At 41.1% G+C, this 16,088-nt stretch overlaps 1 protein-coding gene across 3 annotated transcripts; it reads right to left on the reverse strand.

Annotated features, from left to right (window-relative positions):
* Positions 1-666: 666 nt before the first annotated feature.
* Positions 667-15,551, reverse strand: LSM6 (LSM6 homolog, U6 small nuclear RNA and mRNA degradation associated). Of its 3 annotated transcripts, XM_045055798.1 has the most exons (6): positions 15,396-15,547; positions 13,665-13,754; positions 12,445-12,603; positions 6,852-6,967; positions 3,148-3,261; positions 667-956 (listed from the first exon to the last, which is right to left on the reverse strand). In XM_045055798.1, the coding sequence occupies exons 4-6, from the start codon at positions 6,943-6,945 to the stop codon at positions 922-924; spliced, it is 243 nt and encodes an 80-aa protein (XP_044911733.1). In that variant the 5' UTR covers positions 6,946-6,967; positions 12,445-12,603; positions 13,665-13,754; positions 15,396-15,547; the 3' UTR covers positions 667-921. The 3 variants fall into 3 exon arrangements, with proteins under 3 accessions (XP_044911733.1, XP_006930901.1, XP_003985017.1); XM_006930839.3 differs by lacking the exon at positions 12,445-12,603 and having other exon boundaries at positions 15,396-15,546; XM_003984968.4 differs by lacking the exons at positions 12,445-12,603; positions 13,665-13,754 and having other exon boundaries at positions 15,396-15,551.
* Between the last annotated feature and the right edge of the window lie 537 nt (positions 15,552-16,088).

The raw sequence follows: 16,088 nt of genomic DNA on the forward strand, positions 1-16,088 counted from the left end.
TCCTGGACAACATCACACTCCCACACAGCTTGGATCTGAGAGAAAGGCTTCCCAGGAGCCCCTCCCCAGCGGGGGTGAGGAGAAATTCTCCCCCAATCACGGTGAAGCAACTGGAACCTGAGTAAGTTTACAAACTCCAGGCTTTGCTTTAATGGAAACCACTGCCAGACAGACATATGTACGTGACTGGCTCCTCCCCTGCTGTGTTTCATAAAAATTAGAGAAGGACACTGATGCCAATGCTCCTGAAAGAAGGCGAGAAAACCTAACAAGTCTAACTGCACAGGAGGTGCAAGGTGACTGCAGACAGACCTGGCTTAACTGGGGTGCTTTTTGCTAAGTGGAGTTTGGGTCTCCCCCGCAACTCCATTCAGATTCCCACTGCTGTTGTGGATCCCCAGCTCTACTTTCTATCCAGGTGACAGAATCAGAGGCTGAACTTCTGACTTCACAAACCCTTCTCAGCCTCCGACTGAAACCGGAGGCCTCTGTCGAACATTTCCACTCACGCATTTTGTGTGGCAAATCGAAGGCGATGGGCTAAAGAAGGACGTCTCTAAAATGTTTTAATTACCACCGCATGCATCCTTTCATCAGACAAGTAAGTAAAGCAATCCGAGCATATGACACTGCTGCAGCCTTGGGTTAAAATCACGTACAGGGAAATAGCTTTTCTTTCTTTTTTTATTCTTTTGCTTTCTGCACACTGACACAGAGGTAAAAGGAAATGACTGAAACTTAAATAGGAAGGAACGCGTCGCAATTACATTATCACAATTCTGTACATTTCTCTTCCTCGCAGGTCAGTGAAAAAATCACCAATTATTATGAAATGGGACAAGTGGAAGTCACAAAGGAACCCCCCAAAAATCTCATAAAAAAATATACCCCAGTATGAAAAGTATTGTACTCCTGGCGTCTTCACATCCTTCTCTTCTGTGTACTTATATACAATACTGAAAAGAAAAAATAAATATGTTGAAAAAAACCTGTGCTTAAGTCTCACAACAGCAAATTCTAAAAGCAAATAGATGTTGGCCTAACATCTCTGCAAATTTAAAGGGAATTTTCATACGACACGAAAAAGTCTAGGACGACTGAAAAATTAATTTCATGAATCTAGACGCGCGTCTGATGTCTTACAGGCCTGTGTTCTAGTGCTGGCTGTACATGTGACTGCAAACTGAGACCAGGAGGACAAAACAGAAGGGATGTGAAAATCCCTGGAATCTAAGAATGTTTTATAATTACAGATTTATTATGCTTGTAGGAAAGCAAATCAGTAAACCCACCAGGGGAGACTTCAGATTAACAATAAAAAACATTTCCATCCATCTCTCCAATAAAAACTCTAAACTTGCTGTTTACTATTCTTTAATTACAACGCGATAAACAAGGGCTGAGGAGTTTTTGTGGGGTTTTTTTGTTTTGTTTTGCTTCTGTTCTTGTTTTTAAAATACTAAAAGTTTTATTCTGAGTTCCCTTTTAAAATATCAACCTTTGGTGTTACCCAAAGTTTTGCTCACCTAGTCCTCTTGTGAACACCCAAACTGGACCCTTCAGGGTATGTGGTGGTCCATGAGAACAAGATGAAATGTGAGAACTAGGGGACTCTGGTCAGGCTTTCGCCGGAGGCGTTCTTCCCACCCCCTACCCCGCTGCCTACTGAGACTCCGACACGGCTCTTCAAAGTGACATTAAAAGGCATTTTGACCAAAGAACATAGCACATATTAAACAAGTAAGTCGGGATCCTCTTTAAGAGACAAAGATGTAAATCTGGGGGGGCTAAAGAGAACTACTGCTGATTACATCGTGGAAAAAGTTACATGAAGGGAAGCATCAGAATGACAGCAAAAACACACCCGGGAAACTGGACAAGCACTAGATGTGGTGTGCATGTGACAGGATCTAGCCTGTCACCACTCACAGGTGGCTACTGCTATCAGCTGTCTGGAGATGGGCAGAGAGCATAACATTTCTAGTAAATGGAGGGAGTAAAATAAGAATAATATAAAAAAAATAGAGAGGAAATTTTCCATGTTGGGAAGACTAAAAAGCCAGCAAAAGATGTAAAAAAAAGAGAGGACGTGAGAAAATGTGGTACTGTAAGAACAGGAGACAGAACACCTACAATAAGTCAGGATACTTAGTTCAGAGCAGAGATACAGCTGGAAAGGCGGATGAAGAAATTACCCAGAACCAAAGAATGCACGTCCATAAAAAACCTGAACTCCATTTGAGGGATGGGACCAAAGAGTGGGGATGGGTCAAAGGGCAGTTACCACAGTTTTGATGTCTCTCCTTTCCCCCTGAGAAACTCAAATACGACTCTAATGATAACTGCTTAAAACAAGGTACTTAAAAGTAACTGTAATAATCATCGCAATATACTAGCAGAGTAACTTTAGAACCCTATTTCCTATTTTGTCATTTTTTTTTTTTTTTTTTTTTTTTTTTTTTGCCAAACTAAAGGATGCAAACCTCCACGACAGGCATTTGAATGTTTAAGACAGAAAAGAACACACAGGACAAGCTGACTGCCAAATGATGCAAACCAAAGACGGGGAAACAGGGGCCATCGTTTTGGCTCCAACTGCCACTGTGAGAGGCAGTGTTGGGGGAATATAATCAACTGTATTCAAAAGTACCGGGTTCTGGGTCAGTATACTAATGCCCCTCGGTTCTTCATCAGTAGAGAGAGGGAAGGTGAGAATGCCTATTCTAAAACTCCAGGAGGCATCTTAAAAAAAAACAGTCACGGGGCGCCTGGGTGGCGCAGTCGGTTAAGCGTCCGACTTCAGCCAGGTCACGATCTCGCGGTCCGTGGGTTCGAGCCCCGCGTCAGGCTCTGGGCTGATGGCTCGGAGCCTGGAGCCTGTTTCCGATTCTGTGTCTCCCTCTCTCTCTGCCCCTCCCCCGTTCATGCTCTGTCTCTCTCTGTCCCAAAAATAAATAAAAACGTCGAAAAAAAAAATTTTTTTTAAAAATGGTCACAATGAAGATCCGAGATATAAGAAGTTAAAAATTAACAAGGCAAAACTAAAACTAAACTTTTGAATTATGTAGAAAATCTGCTGGGGATCCTGATTATAAACAAAAAGGCTTATTTTGGATGTTACACAACTGTACAATGAGAGAATATTACCATTGTTTCCACGGATAAATGCATCCCCGTACTTATTCTTCAGCTGTCCATTTACATATTCTTCCGTCTGCTCCAAGGCTATATTCATGTAGCCATCCAGGCAAGCCAGGACCCCTGGAGGCAGATTTAGTCAAAGAGAAGATACTTAAAGCAAGTCAGAGTTGAAAATTACAGGGTATACCTTAGAGCTGACAATCTCTTTATTTGTTAGCTCTTACATGCTTAATATAAAAATTCACACTGTAAATGAAACTCAGATCGGTTCATTCTGTGCCACTGTGAAGGAAGGCTAAGAAGAAGCATACAGTGTGAAAGCAGTCATATACTCACTGCTAAGAGGGAAAACATCAAACTATCACTTGCTTTGTGATATGTGTGATAACAACAGCAAGTTCTAAAGCCTTCCCAAAAATAACAGAACAAGCATGTTCCAAATAAGACACCATCCTTTGAAAGCTAAAATCAGGAGTGGGCAATTATGCAGGAACAAATGACCACTGGCCAAGACTCCTTGCTTCCAGTGGCATTTCTTACTTCAGCCACTAAGTGAAATATGGGTCTGGCAGATTTATTGCATTCTTTCGCAACATCTACTGCAGCAGATGAATGTACTCCAGGGTTAAGAGGAAGTCTCCACAATCTGTTAAAATAATAGAAGAGGAGACAGCAGGTGCTCCTGAAGGCACATCTTAAAGCTGTGACTCACAGTGAAGAGCAGCTTGAGAAGAGAGGGCAACATATTGCATTATAACACATCCCTTTCTGTTTTGTCACAGTTAGAATATTTTCAAATCCAGACTAATATAGAAAAGTGGCCCAAGACGTTCTGAGGAGCTTTTAAGGAAAAACTGTTTGAGTGAATCTTTTTAATTGTGTTAAAATGGCATAAATTGTGCAAAACTTGCCCTGATATATATATATATATATATATATATATATATATATATATATATATATATATATATATCAGGGCAAGTTGTTTGTTTGTTTTGTTTTTTGTTTTTTCCAAAAGGTGAAAATATATAAGCCTCTAAGTCCGGATCTTTAACTTAAAGTGGTATTTTCTAGAAAAAAAAATTAAGTGAAAACAAACAGTACAAACTTGATTCAATTAGTCAAGTCGATGGCTTCATTTGGCCTCCACTTCGTTAATATGCTCCTCACTCTGCCTCTGCCCCCATTTTCCTCTAAACAAAAAGTTTCTTTTCCCAATTGTGTGTGTCATGAGAACACAAGACGTTAACCTAATGGAATTCTGCTAGAAGCTGAACACTTTCAGAGAACCAGAATAGATTATGGACAATTACTAACAATTATTTCCTAGCAAAAGAAAGTTTAGGATGTAACTTTGTAGTTTATTTCCTGCTGTATCATTCTACATCAAAACCATAATCCTAAACGGGCAGGAAACTTCTGAAACATGATATGCAAATCTATTTTAAACTTAACTAAAGGCATTCCAAAATGAAATATTCACTAATAAAAATATCCCTTCTCCTGGCAAAGGTTGTTTTACGAAAAAGATTCCAGGAGGTTGTAATTGTAACCCCCTCCCTTCTCTAAGGGATAAACTACTATGAATAACAGAAGAAACAAAGTTTTCTTTAAACTTCAAGAGAAATTGTTACAGAGAGCTGGGTTTTTTAATTCAATCATTATGGTTACTAGCCACGTGAAAGGCGGTTCAGCTTCACTAGTAAACAAAGAAACAGAAACAAAATGAAACTATTACTTGTTGCCAATTAGAATGGAAAAGTTGAAAACAAGGCTAATACAAGGGTTGGTGAGAACACAGAGAAGAATAAACCCATCTGCCCCGACTAGAGGGCCACTTGGCAAGCTCATTAACACAGAAATCCTAGCCCAGAGGATTTCTTCTAAAGAAATACTTGGACAAGTGTTCAAAATACATGTCAAAGAAGCAGAGTTGTTTACTTAAAATAGCAAAAACTCGGTAAATACCTACATGTCCATTAACAGGAAACTAGTTAAAAACAAAAACAAAGTGGTGGTACATCCACACAAGGTACTCCTACGCAGCATTAAACATTCTGTAGTGTCAGAGAACTGAATGCATTTTTTTAGTGTAAAAAAAGAAAATAAGGGCATATGTACAGATGATTCCATTTATATAAAATTATGCTTATATGGACACAGGTCCCAATTGGTAAGCCTGATTATCTCAATGGAAAATTTGGAGCGACTGCTTTCTTCTATACACTTTTCTTCATTATTTGCTTTGAACTTGCTTAAAAAAAAAAAAAGAAAAAAGAAAAAACACAATATTACCTTTACAAATTCAAAAAATTTCCCTAATGAGGATAGAGAAAAAAAAAGTCGGGCTAGGCTGGCTAATCTCCCCAATGAAGTGGATTCTGAGAAGATATTGAACATAACGTCCCTACCCTAAATGACTGGCGAATATGTTCAAATCTCTAGAAGTCTGGTATCTCCTTTGGGCTCATCAAAAGTTTATGGGTGTAAAGCGGTACATAGAGACTTCCTATCTCAGTATTCAGTATAAATCCATTAGTTCTACTACAAAAATCAAACTAAACTGGAGGTATGTTGTTGATATCAAGAAACTAAAGCCGTACAAAAACAGTAGAGTGATTTCTTAACAAGGCTTTTAAGTTAAGCTTGAGTTGGGAGTCCTAGCTCCTCCCTTACTAGGTGGGGATAAACGGGTATCTCAAAGGATTTACGTGAAGATAAATTGGAAATTGAAATGATTAGCATACAATGGACACACAGTAAGTTCTCAGTAATATTAAATTTGCATGTGTGGAAAGAGGAAAAAATTCAAGATTACTATCATCATTCAGAAAAGAGACAAAAGGCTTTACTCTGCTAATGAATTCATTATCTGCACCCGTGAAATATTCCAGGTAATTAAACATACTTAAATTTTGGAAGATTAGGAATTTAGTAACTTTTAAAAATAGCATGTGAGGGGCGCCTGGGTGGCTCAGTTGGTTAAGCGTCCGACTTCGGCTCAGGTCATGATCTCACGGTCCGTGAGTTCGAGCCCCGCGTAGGGCTCTGTGCAGATAGCTCAGAGCCTGGAGCCTGCTTCAGATTCTGTGTCTCCCTCTCTCTCTGACCCTCCCCTGTTCATGCTCTGTCTCTCTCTGTCTCAAAAATAAATAAACATTAAAAAATTTTAAAAAATGGCATGTGTGATACCATTTCCCCCCCACAAAGTTCATTTCAGTAGTGTCACAGCCTCTTAAAAAGAGCATTCTCTAAAAGAAAAGAAAGGTGTATCTGGAGTCCACGCATATTGTAAGAGTGGGAAGTTCATGTTGTAAAATGATACTGTCTAAACAGCTGCTTGTCATTCGTGAATACTTTGGCAAAAATGAATGCTGCTGGGCTAAGGTGTTCTTCTGTACCTGGTTATTTATGCCCCAGGTGACTGAGAACCCTGGCTCTTACCAGGGAGCTTAGGCACACGCAGTCTCAAAGCACAGACAGGAGACAGCAGTCGCACAAATCACAGCGGAAGTCAGAAGCACACACTCTGCTACCTGCACTGTCTCCAAAAGGAACTATCTCAGGGGTAGAAAAGAAATAGGCATAAAAACTACGGAGAACCCATACTTTTTTGGTCTCCTGGATATGTTTAAGACATTAATAAAAACCAGTTAAGTCATATTTACTTATTTAGTTGCACCAATGAGGATGAAGCATGAAAACACTACCTCGATAATCCACTCCAGAATTCAATTTTACCACAACTGGTCGTCCAATGATTTGCTTTAAGAAGTCACTCGGGGTTTGTTTCCGTAGACTCATTTTAACAATCCTGATCAAGAATCTGAAAGGGGGTAATAAAAGTGAAGGCAAAAGTTAATTATTCAACAACAACAACAAAAAGCCTGGAAACCTTTAACGTATCTGTAGGAAGTCAAGTATCAAAGGACCACAGATGAAGACTCAACATCATTCACTACTGCTATCACAACAGGGCAGCTGACAGGTTTCCAGTACGTACAGCGAAATACTAAACGAATGCATTATCTCACTCAGGTAACCCACAGCGACCCTATGACACAGCTTCACCACAGCCCCCTGTGTGAATAGAGCCCCTATTCTTAATCGCTTGTCACTACTGTCTCACACACAGTCAGTATATGCATTACAGCCACGGCCACCTCCATCATTTGCTGAATGCTTTCTCTATGCTGAGCACTCTGCTAAGATCCTTATAAACACTATCGCATTTGATCTTTGTAGGAACCCTGGGAAGAATGTCTTAATACCTCCATTTTGCTAATGAAAATAACAGCTCAAAAAGTTGAGATAATTTGTCCCCCAAATGTGATGGAACCAACATTCAAGCTCAAATCAGTCATATTTTAAAGTCTGTTATATGATGTAGACATATTTACAAACGACTGATGCCAAAACAGCGTTTCTCAAAATAATTATAATCATAATTGAGGGCTAGTATTTGAGTGTACTGTATGTCAGCACTTACCTAAGCGCTTTTATGTATTAATCCATTTAAACCTCACTATCTTATGGGGCAGGTATTGTTTTTAATCTTCATTTTACAGATGAAGAAAAAGACACAGAGGTCCTGCTCTGGCACATGGCTAGTAAGTGGATGACCAGCCCATGCTCTTAATCATAACCTTATATAGCCTCCTGAAAGTTGCTAATGCAGCCAGAGATTTTGATTTCCTCTATTATAATAAAGACATATACTCTATGTAATTATCTTTTTTTTAATTTTTATTTTAATCACCTGGTGCTCATCACAAGAGTACTCCTTAATCCCCATCATTTATTTCACCCATCCCCCCACCCACCTCCCCTCTGGTAACCGTCCATTTGTTCTCTACAGTTAAGAGTCTGTTTCTTGGTTTGTCTCTCTCTTCTTTTCCCTTTGTTTTGTTTCTTAAATTCTACATATGAGTGAAATCATATGGTATTTGTCTTTCTCCAACTGGCTTATTTTGGTATTTGTCTTTCTCCAACTGGCTTATTTCACTTTTGCATCACTAATACTCCCTAGCTCCATCCATTTGTCATTACAAATGGCAAGATTTCATTCTTTTTATAGCTGAATGATATTCCACTGTATATATACACCACTTCTTTATCCATTCATCAGCTGATAGACACTTGGGCTGCTTCCAAATTTGGCTATTGTAAATAATGCTGCTATAAATAAAATCTGGGGTGCATGTATCCCTTTGAATTAATGTTTTCATATTCTTTGGTAAATACTTTCATAGGGTAGTTCAATTTTTAACTTTCGAGGAACCTCCATACTGTTCTCCAGAGTGGCTGTACCAGTTTGCATTCCCATCAAAAGCGCAATAGGGTTCCTCTTTCTCCACATCCTTGCCAACACCTGTTGTTTCTTGCACTGTGGATTTTAGTCATTCTGATAGGTGTGACATGATTATCTCATTGTGGTTTTGATTTGCATTTCCTTGATGATCAGTGATGAGCACCTTTTCATGTGTCTGTTGGCCAGCTGTATGTCTTCTTGGGAGAAATGCCTGTTCATGTCTTCTGCCCATTTTTTAATTGGATTACTTGTTTTTTGGGTGTTGAGTTTTAGAAGTTTTTTTTATGTATATTTTGGATACTAAACCCTTTATCAGATATGTCTCTTGCAAGTATCTTCTCCCATTCCATACGTTGCCTTTTAGTAAGAAAAAGTCTTATTCAAGAATAGGACTCTGAAATACAGAGTATTATATACCCAGATCAAACATACACAGTTGCCAAAGACTCCTTTCAAAACTCATCTTGTTATATAACAGTTGTCTGGCTCAAAATATTCTGGTAAACCAATGTAACAAAACTGTGGTTACTTAAGCAAAAACTGACAGCAAAAGGAATTTGAAAATTAATTTTTCTGTTTCAGTCAAATGAAGCTATTCTTTAGTAGCCATATAGTATTGACACTTAAAAAATCAGTATGGATACAATATTTGAAGAATTCTGCTCAAAAACTCAAATTGTTTTCAATCAACATTTTCATAACACATTCTTCCAGAAACAGCCCAGCTTATTTCACTCCAAATCTGTTCACTCAATGGCCTGAATTCAGGGTTAGGAACATTGTTTGCAGATCTTCTCAAAGTGAATCTGTGCTGGCTCAGCAGTTTGGGTAAGGTAGAATGCTAGGTTGTCGGCTTTTCATTTCTTCAACAAACACGTGTCTGTCTGCACATATTTTCAAAGAAATTCACAAACATCTCATTCACACAGGTTCTGACCTTAAAAAACTTAGAATCTAGAAGAATTTAAACTCTTGTTCAAAGAGTGTGAGTAAACAAAGGGAGTATAATTTCAGTAAAATAATTTTCTGTAACCATGAAAAGTCAACATCCTAAGTTAAACAAAAGAAAATGCAAATTTCACAAAGTATTCTTGAATTTGGAGCTGTTACTTGGACCATTCCCTACTCCATCTCCCCAAGACTTGAAAGACTTTAAAAATGTGATCAGCTAATTATTTTACTCAGGAAATTTTAATTTAACTTTTCCACTGGATTGCCAGTTTATTTTTGTAGCTACAGTCTCAATAGATAAAGTGGAATTACAACCGCTATTCAGTACAATCACTATTCATTCAAGACTCAGACCACACAACAATTTTATGTTGTTTTGAACACAAGAAAAAATATTACAAAGTAAACCTTGTAACAGATTCAGTACTCTTGATGGGTTTAGTAAAAACAAACTAATCTTCCCATTGGTCTATAAACTGCCTCATTTATGTCCTGAACACGTGCTGTTTTGTGGTTGAACAGGCCAGAGAGACTATTAACCCCAAAGGCCTGATAGAGACTCAACTCATGAGTCAGGCTCATTTCCTATTAGATGGGAAATCCCACCATGGCACTTTCTAGGTACAAGACTTGAGATGAAACTAGCTGTTTATCTTGTGTTAAAAAAAAAAACAAAACACTACGATGCATTGTCACGTGAAAATCTAGTTGACAGGAATATTATTAACTACCTTGTCCAAAGTTAAGTTAATGACAGAAAAAAAAAGACCACAAACCTCGACAACGGCTGGTATTAATTATTTTTAAAATGTTACTCATCTTCTTTCTTCACCTTTTTAAAGAGCATAGATAATATCCTTCTAAGCTCATCAAAGATCACACCTCTGCCATTAAGCCACATTTTTACTCCAATTAACATCAATCTCTTCCTGAAGGCATTCAACACTTCTAACTTTTGTACAGCGCCTAAGTGAGCGCCCAAGTGTCAGGCGCAGAGGCTGGGGGTGTGAGACTAATGAGACACACATAGCCTTGGGCCCTCAGACTTGGCGCTCCAGAGCTGGCACAAGGACAGGCCAATGGAGAACTTTTTTAAAAAGTTGTAATGTATTTGGACAGAATTGTGCAGGGAGCAGCACACAGAGAAGCTCGCTTAGCGCAGGCTTGGTGGGTCAAAGGATTCCTGGGGGAGACATCTGAACTGAGTGGGAAGGAAAAGGAGTCCACTGGCTGAAAGGACAGAAATCTTGGCAAAGGCAGCAGACTGTGTGTTTGGGTTTGAGGAGAAAATGCTACACAGGCAAGGAAGACAAAATGTAGCTGCAGAAGGGAGAAGGGCCACATTTGTGGCAGGCAGGGCAAGTCAGGCTAAAAGAGCTTGGGCTCCAGCCGCGAAGTCAGTTTCCTAAACATCAATCAATTGGCTCACTTCGGGATTCTGATGCGGCGGGTGCGGGAAAGAACCCTGGAACCGGTTTGCACATGCCCAGCAGACCCTTCTGAACTGGCAAGTATGGGGAATACTGTGTCAGTGGAGGGGAACACGAGGGGGTTCTAAGGAGAGACTCACATGAGCTCCACCTGCTACCTTCCACAGCAGAGCGGAGGTGACCAGCTCACTTAGTGCTGGCAGGATGAGTTTCCCATTTGGTTGGGATTTGGTATCATCTGTCACTACTCTCTTTTATATTCTCTACTTTTTTATATATATAAGTCCTTTCTCCCTCAAAAGACTGTGAGCCACATGAAAGGAAAGACTAATACCAAGCTTTGCATTTATTCTCCAGGACATCTTCGTTCTGCAGAATCTCTTGGGAAAAAAAAAACAAAAACAAAAAAACATTTTAAAAGTTATTTGAAAAGAGGGTGGTTGCTTCAAACACATTTTATCCATCACTTTAGGAGGCCACGTCTTTTACATTCATCTTCATTAGGCTTCCTGGGTACTCCCTGTTACTTAATGACTGGCCCATAAATCCATTTTGTGTGAGTAAATTGGTCTCAACATCACAATTTTTCCCATCACTTGGCTCACGTAATTTTAAGTGTTCATCTTTTAAATTGGTTACGGCAGAAGGAACAGTCCTGACCATTTCTGAAGCGAGAGAAAAGCCTCTTGAACCATAAACACATAAGAAGAAAAAGGCCTCCTTTCTGCAGGGGTCACCTTGATAAAACTTCTCCCTTCAAAATTAAAGCCATAATCACCTCTATGGCTCTCTCCCTCCCCTGCCTCCTACTCAGGCTTGTTTTAAATGACCTATTTTCAGAAATGGCTATTAAGTCAAAGGCTGTATATTTTCTGCCAGAAGCTACTGAGATGAGAGGTCCAGTATAAGAACATCTGCAAACTGCCCTGCAGAGATTTTTTTTTTTTTTTGGTAAAAGAATGGGGGGAAAAAAAACAAATTTTATTCATCCAACTATGTATGTTAGATTCACAAGCAATTCACAAAGTAACCCTGCAAGGTGGTAAGCAGAAGTAAGGCTTTTGGTCCCAAAGCCTAAGCCCTTTCAAAGCTGCCCTTTTGAATATGTCTAGATTCTCCTGCTAAGCCTGGAGCATGGCCACAGACGTGCATGGAGATGTAAGTGGAGATCTGGGTGGAGAGTAGGAGCACTGGAGGGAAAACGCCTCAAGTGACAAATAGCCTGTGAAGAAATACAATGGTCAAAGGTTCAGAAGGAGATCTGATGTGATTTCAAGAGTTGCGTTATTGAGCAGATGATTTGCAGATTTGCAAACCATGCAAATCCTGGTTTCTTGGCAATGTTCACCAGTAAACTTTCACCTACTCATAGCACACTGACAGCTTCGGGTGAAAAAAACGTGAAAAGTAAAAAAAAAAAAAATAATAAATCACAATGAAACACAACATGACAACCCAAGTAAACACACACAGCCCTGGACGGAGAGGGCATCAGACACGGAAAGCCGCTCCCTAAACATCTCCCTTTTGAGACAGGGGCATACCTGGCCCCCTTCTGAAGGCTTCATACCAATCCCTCCTCCCCACACAGTAGGGGGCTGCTTTCCTCACCCCTCTCATGTGAGCCAGGAATCTCAGCCCTCAGGGTACCACTTTCCACTTCTCAGGCCGTTCTGTAGTCTTCCTGTTGACCAGTCTCCCACGGTAGGTTCTAAGCTTCTCAGAGGCAGGGAAAATAGTATCCCTGGTTCGTAAGCTCACTAGCCAAGCCTGTGGGGGGCATTTAATGTCAGTGCCAAGGAAAATCCCTGTCTCTTTCTCCCTGACCCACAAACTACGGTTATAGGAACTAGCATGGTATCATCTGTGCACTTAAATAGCTACAGCACAGTAATAACTCTATTACTGACCATCAAATAAAACAAGAATGAAGAAAACTGAAATGTTTCTGTGGTACGTAAGAACCAACTGCATGCAGTCAACAGAGATGCTTGTTAAAATGCAGATTCCTGAAGCCTGCTGCTAATCAGACTCCCCGAGCAAGGGGCACTGTCACATTTTTATAAAGTTCCCCAAGTAATTCCTGTAAGCAAGTGGGGACATTGGGAAATGTCTGGAGACATTCTGGAGAAGGGTGGTGCTATTGATATGTAGTAGATGGAGGCCAGGGGCGTTGCTTCACGTTCTACAAACCATAAGATAGCCTTCCACAACAAAGGATTATTTGGCCCAAAATGTCAACTGGTCTTAAAGCAACAAAGAATTTTAAAAAACCTTCAAGGTATAATAAATGAGAACAGCTCAATTCTAACCAGATAATAGAGTACAAAATACAACTTATTAGATCCTTTATTCTGACGTAAAGAGAATCTGAAAACAACTGTCAAAAGTCTTGGGAGCACCTGGGTGGCTCAGGTCATGATCCCACAGTCTGTGAGTTCGAGCCGCACATCAGACTTGCTGCTGTCAGCACAGAGCCTGCTTCGGATCCTCTGTCCCTCTCTGTCTTCTCTGCCCACCCCCCCCGCCCCCACTTGCGTGCTCTCTCTCTCTCGCTTGCTCTAAGATGAATAAACATTAAAAAAAAAAATTAAAAAGTAAATCTTGAAGGGGCTGCCATTATAAATAATGGATTTCTAATCCCGGTCATGAAAATGGTCAATTTCCCATTTTTCAGTATTGCAGTTCCCTCAGATGATTAAGTCTTTGTTCTTTGGCACAATTCTCAAAGGATAGAATAATCCAAGTGATGTAAACCTTTTTTTTTAATTCTCATACCAAATATGCCAGTCTAGTGAGAGACCACCCAATGCAGGATAAGGAGTACTCACTTGGGAGACTAATCCCAGCTCTGCTACTTAATTTAGCTGTATGCCTTGGATAACTCCTCGTTTCACCTCTCAAGGCCCCAGGCTCCTCATCTGCAAAATAAGGAAGTTATGCTAGATGATCACTTAAGAGATCATCTTGCTCTAACACTCAGTCCAGCCTATGCTGACTTCTGCTCCAATAATACATTTACACACACACACCAAATAACCCTCTTAGACTCCTGCACAAAATTCAAGCAATTGGAATTGTGAGATACCACCACAAAAGAGACAGAGAGAGAGAGGCTGATGTATTAGAACTGTATTATGAGCTATCGCTCTTTTGGTGAAAACGGGCATTATCATACATGAATGATGTAAACTACTAAAACTTTTCTGAAAAACAATTTGGCAAAGGGTATGAAGATCTAAAAAGACCTTAGTAGAACACAGCATCTATTGTAATAATTTCACTTCTCAGAATCCAGTCCAAGCAAATAATCTGAAATACAGGTTTTTTTTGTTTTTTTAAGTTTAACAAAGTATTACCTGGGATGCTAAAGTGAAGCAAAGGGGCGCCTGGGTGGCTCAGCCGGTTAAGTGCTCAACTTCGGCTCAGGTCATGATCGCGGGTTTGAGCCCCACGTCAGGCTCTGTGCTGACAGCTCAGAGCCTGGAGCCTGCTTCGGATTCTGTGTCTCCCTCTCTCTCTGCCCCTCCCCGGCTCACACTCTGTCTCTTCCTCTCAAAAATAAATAAACATTAAAATTTTTTTAAGTGAAGCAAAACTTCTCAAACACCCTAAACGCCTCACAGTCAGGCAATGGCTGCATTTATGGGCCCTACACAATGGCAGAATAGGCAGCCAATCAAAAGATAGAAAATTAGAAGTTTTTAGAAAGAACTTTTAAATGAAAGCGGACGACTGTATATACTGTTAACTGATAAAATAGGGAGTCTAAGCTCGAATAGAAAGTAGTACATACAAGAGTAAAATACACAAATAAATGGCAGGCGGAAAGGTTTCAGTGAAACTTACTTCCTTTACCATATTCTTATGTGTTTTCAATTTTTCAATAATCCTGTATTACTAAGGCGTGGGTGGCACACTAAGTCACTACTACCAACCTTATCTGCATCAGCCTAATTCTAGACACTCTAAAAATACCTGCTATGAGCGAGCGCGCGCACACCTATACACAAAAGTCCTGGTGGTAGGACTTAACACCATACAACTGTGGACATCCGAAACCTGAGGACTGGGTAAGACGGACTGGGTAAGGTGGGCTGGTCCAGCTCTCAATTCCTGGGTGTCAGCGGAACCATCCCGACGTGGTCTGTGTAGCCCTGGGAACCGAGCGAAGCCTGCCCGTGTATTCCGGGCCCGCTTTCTCGCCCAATCCGCGGGCTAATGTCGGGGTTCCCTCGGGAACTTCTACACCAGGATTGGTCTCGGAAGCCAACTCGGTGGGGCCAGGCAGCTACCGTTCATCCCTGCGTGGTCTAGACGCCCCCCGGAGGGGTGCCGGGGGCGGGGGTCGGGGGTCTCAGGGCCGGCGACCACAGATCTCCTAACTTCCTGGCCTTTCCAGGAGTGGAGACCGTGAGCGCGGCATCGTGCGGGCACCCGCCATCCGCAGGCCCCGGAATCCACGCTCCGTCCTGGCCCAGATCCGGGTTGCTACTCCCCAAACCCGCCCGGGGCGAACGAACACTGGGGCCTCGAACCGCCCGCACAGCCGCCTGGCTCACCTGGTGGCCGGGATCCAAACCTCCTCTCCAGCAGCGCCACTAGCTTGCCTCCGCGGACCACCCGGGTGAAACCGAAAGTGAAACTGCGGCCGCAGGTGGCACTTTTCTGGGGAACAGAGTGCTGCCTTTCTTGGCTACGGCAGCCCGCGAGGACCGAAAAGGCCGGACTTCGCCGGAACGCGCAAATCCAAGAATCTTTTGCCTAAAGGCGAGGTTGGTGCTTTGGAGGTCAAAGTAGAAAGCGCTGGTGCTCTCTCTTGTAACAGAAAGCAAACACCCTTAAAAAGGGAAAACTGGAAGTGATCTTTCAGCCAGGATTTCTTTTAGGCAGAAATGCAAGAAATAGTTTGAAGTCATACTAAACTGAGTATTACTGCTAGCGTAATGACTACGCGAACCCAGAAAGGTCCTTAATTAAGTTAATGCAAATGAATAAATAAAACAGGCAGCCTCAAATCTTTAAATCCACTTTTGGGTTTTTAATTTTTTTTTTAACATTTATTTATTTTTGAGACAGAGAGAGACAGAGCATGAATGGGGGAAGGGTCAGAGAGAGAGAGGGAGACACAGAATCTGAAACAGGCTCCAGGCTCTGCACTGTCAGCACAGAGCCCGAGGCGGGGCTCGAATTCACGGACCGCGGACCGCGAAATCATGACCTGAGCCAAAGTCGGCCGCTTAACGACTGAGCCA

The sequence above is a fragment of the Felis catus genome, chromosome B1 (assembly GCF_018350175.1).
Source record: "Felis catus isolate Fca126 chromosome B1, F.catus_Fca126_mat1.0, whole genome shotgun sequence".
Classification (NCBI taxonomy): domain Eukaryota; kingdom Metazoa; phylum Chordata; class Mammalia; order Carnivora; family Felidae; genus Felis; species Felis catus.

Excerpts from the sequence above, each read along its gene's own strand:
- LSM6 (XM_003984968.4), bottom strand. The coding sequence starts at position 6,945 with ATGAGTCTACGGAAACAAACCCCGAGTGACTTCTTAAAGCAAATCATT. Across the intron at positions 3,262-6,851 it reads TTCTGGAGTGGATTATCGAG|GGGTCCTGGCTTGCCTGGAT; the intron begins GTAGTGTTTTCA and ends ATCTGCCTCCAG. Across the intron at positions 957-3,147 it reads ATTTATCCGTGGAAACAATG|TATTGTATATAAGTACACAG; the intron begins GTAATATTCTCT and ends TTTTCTTTTCAG.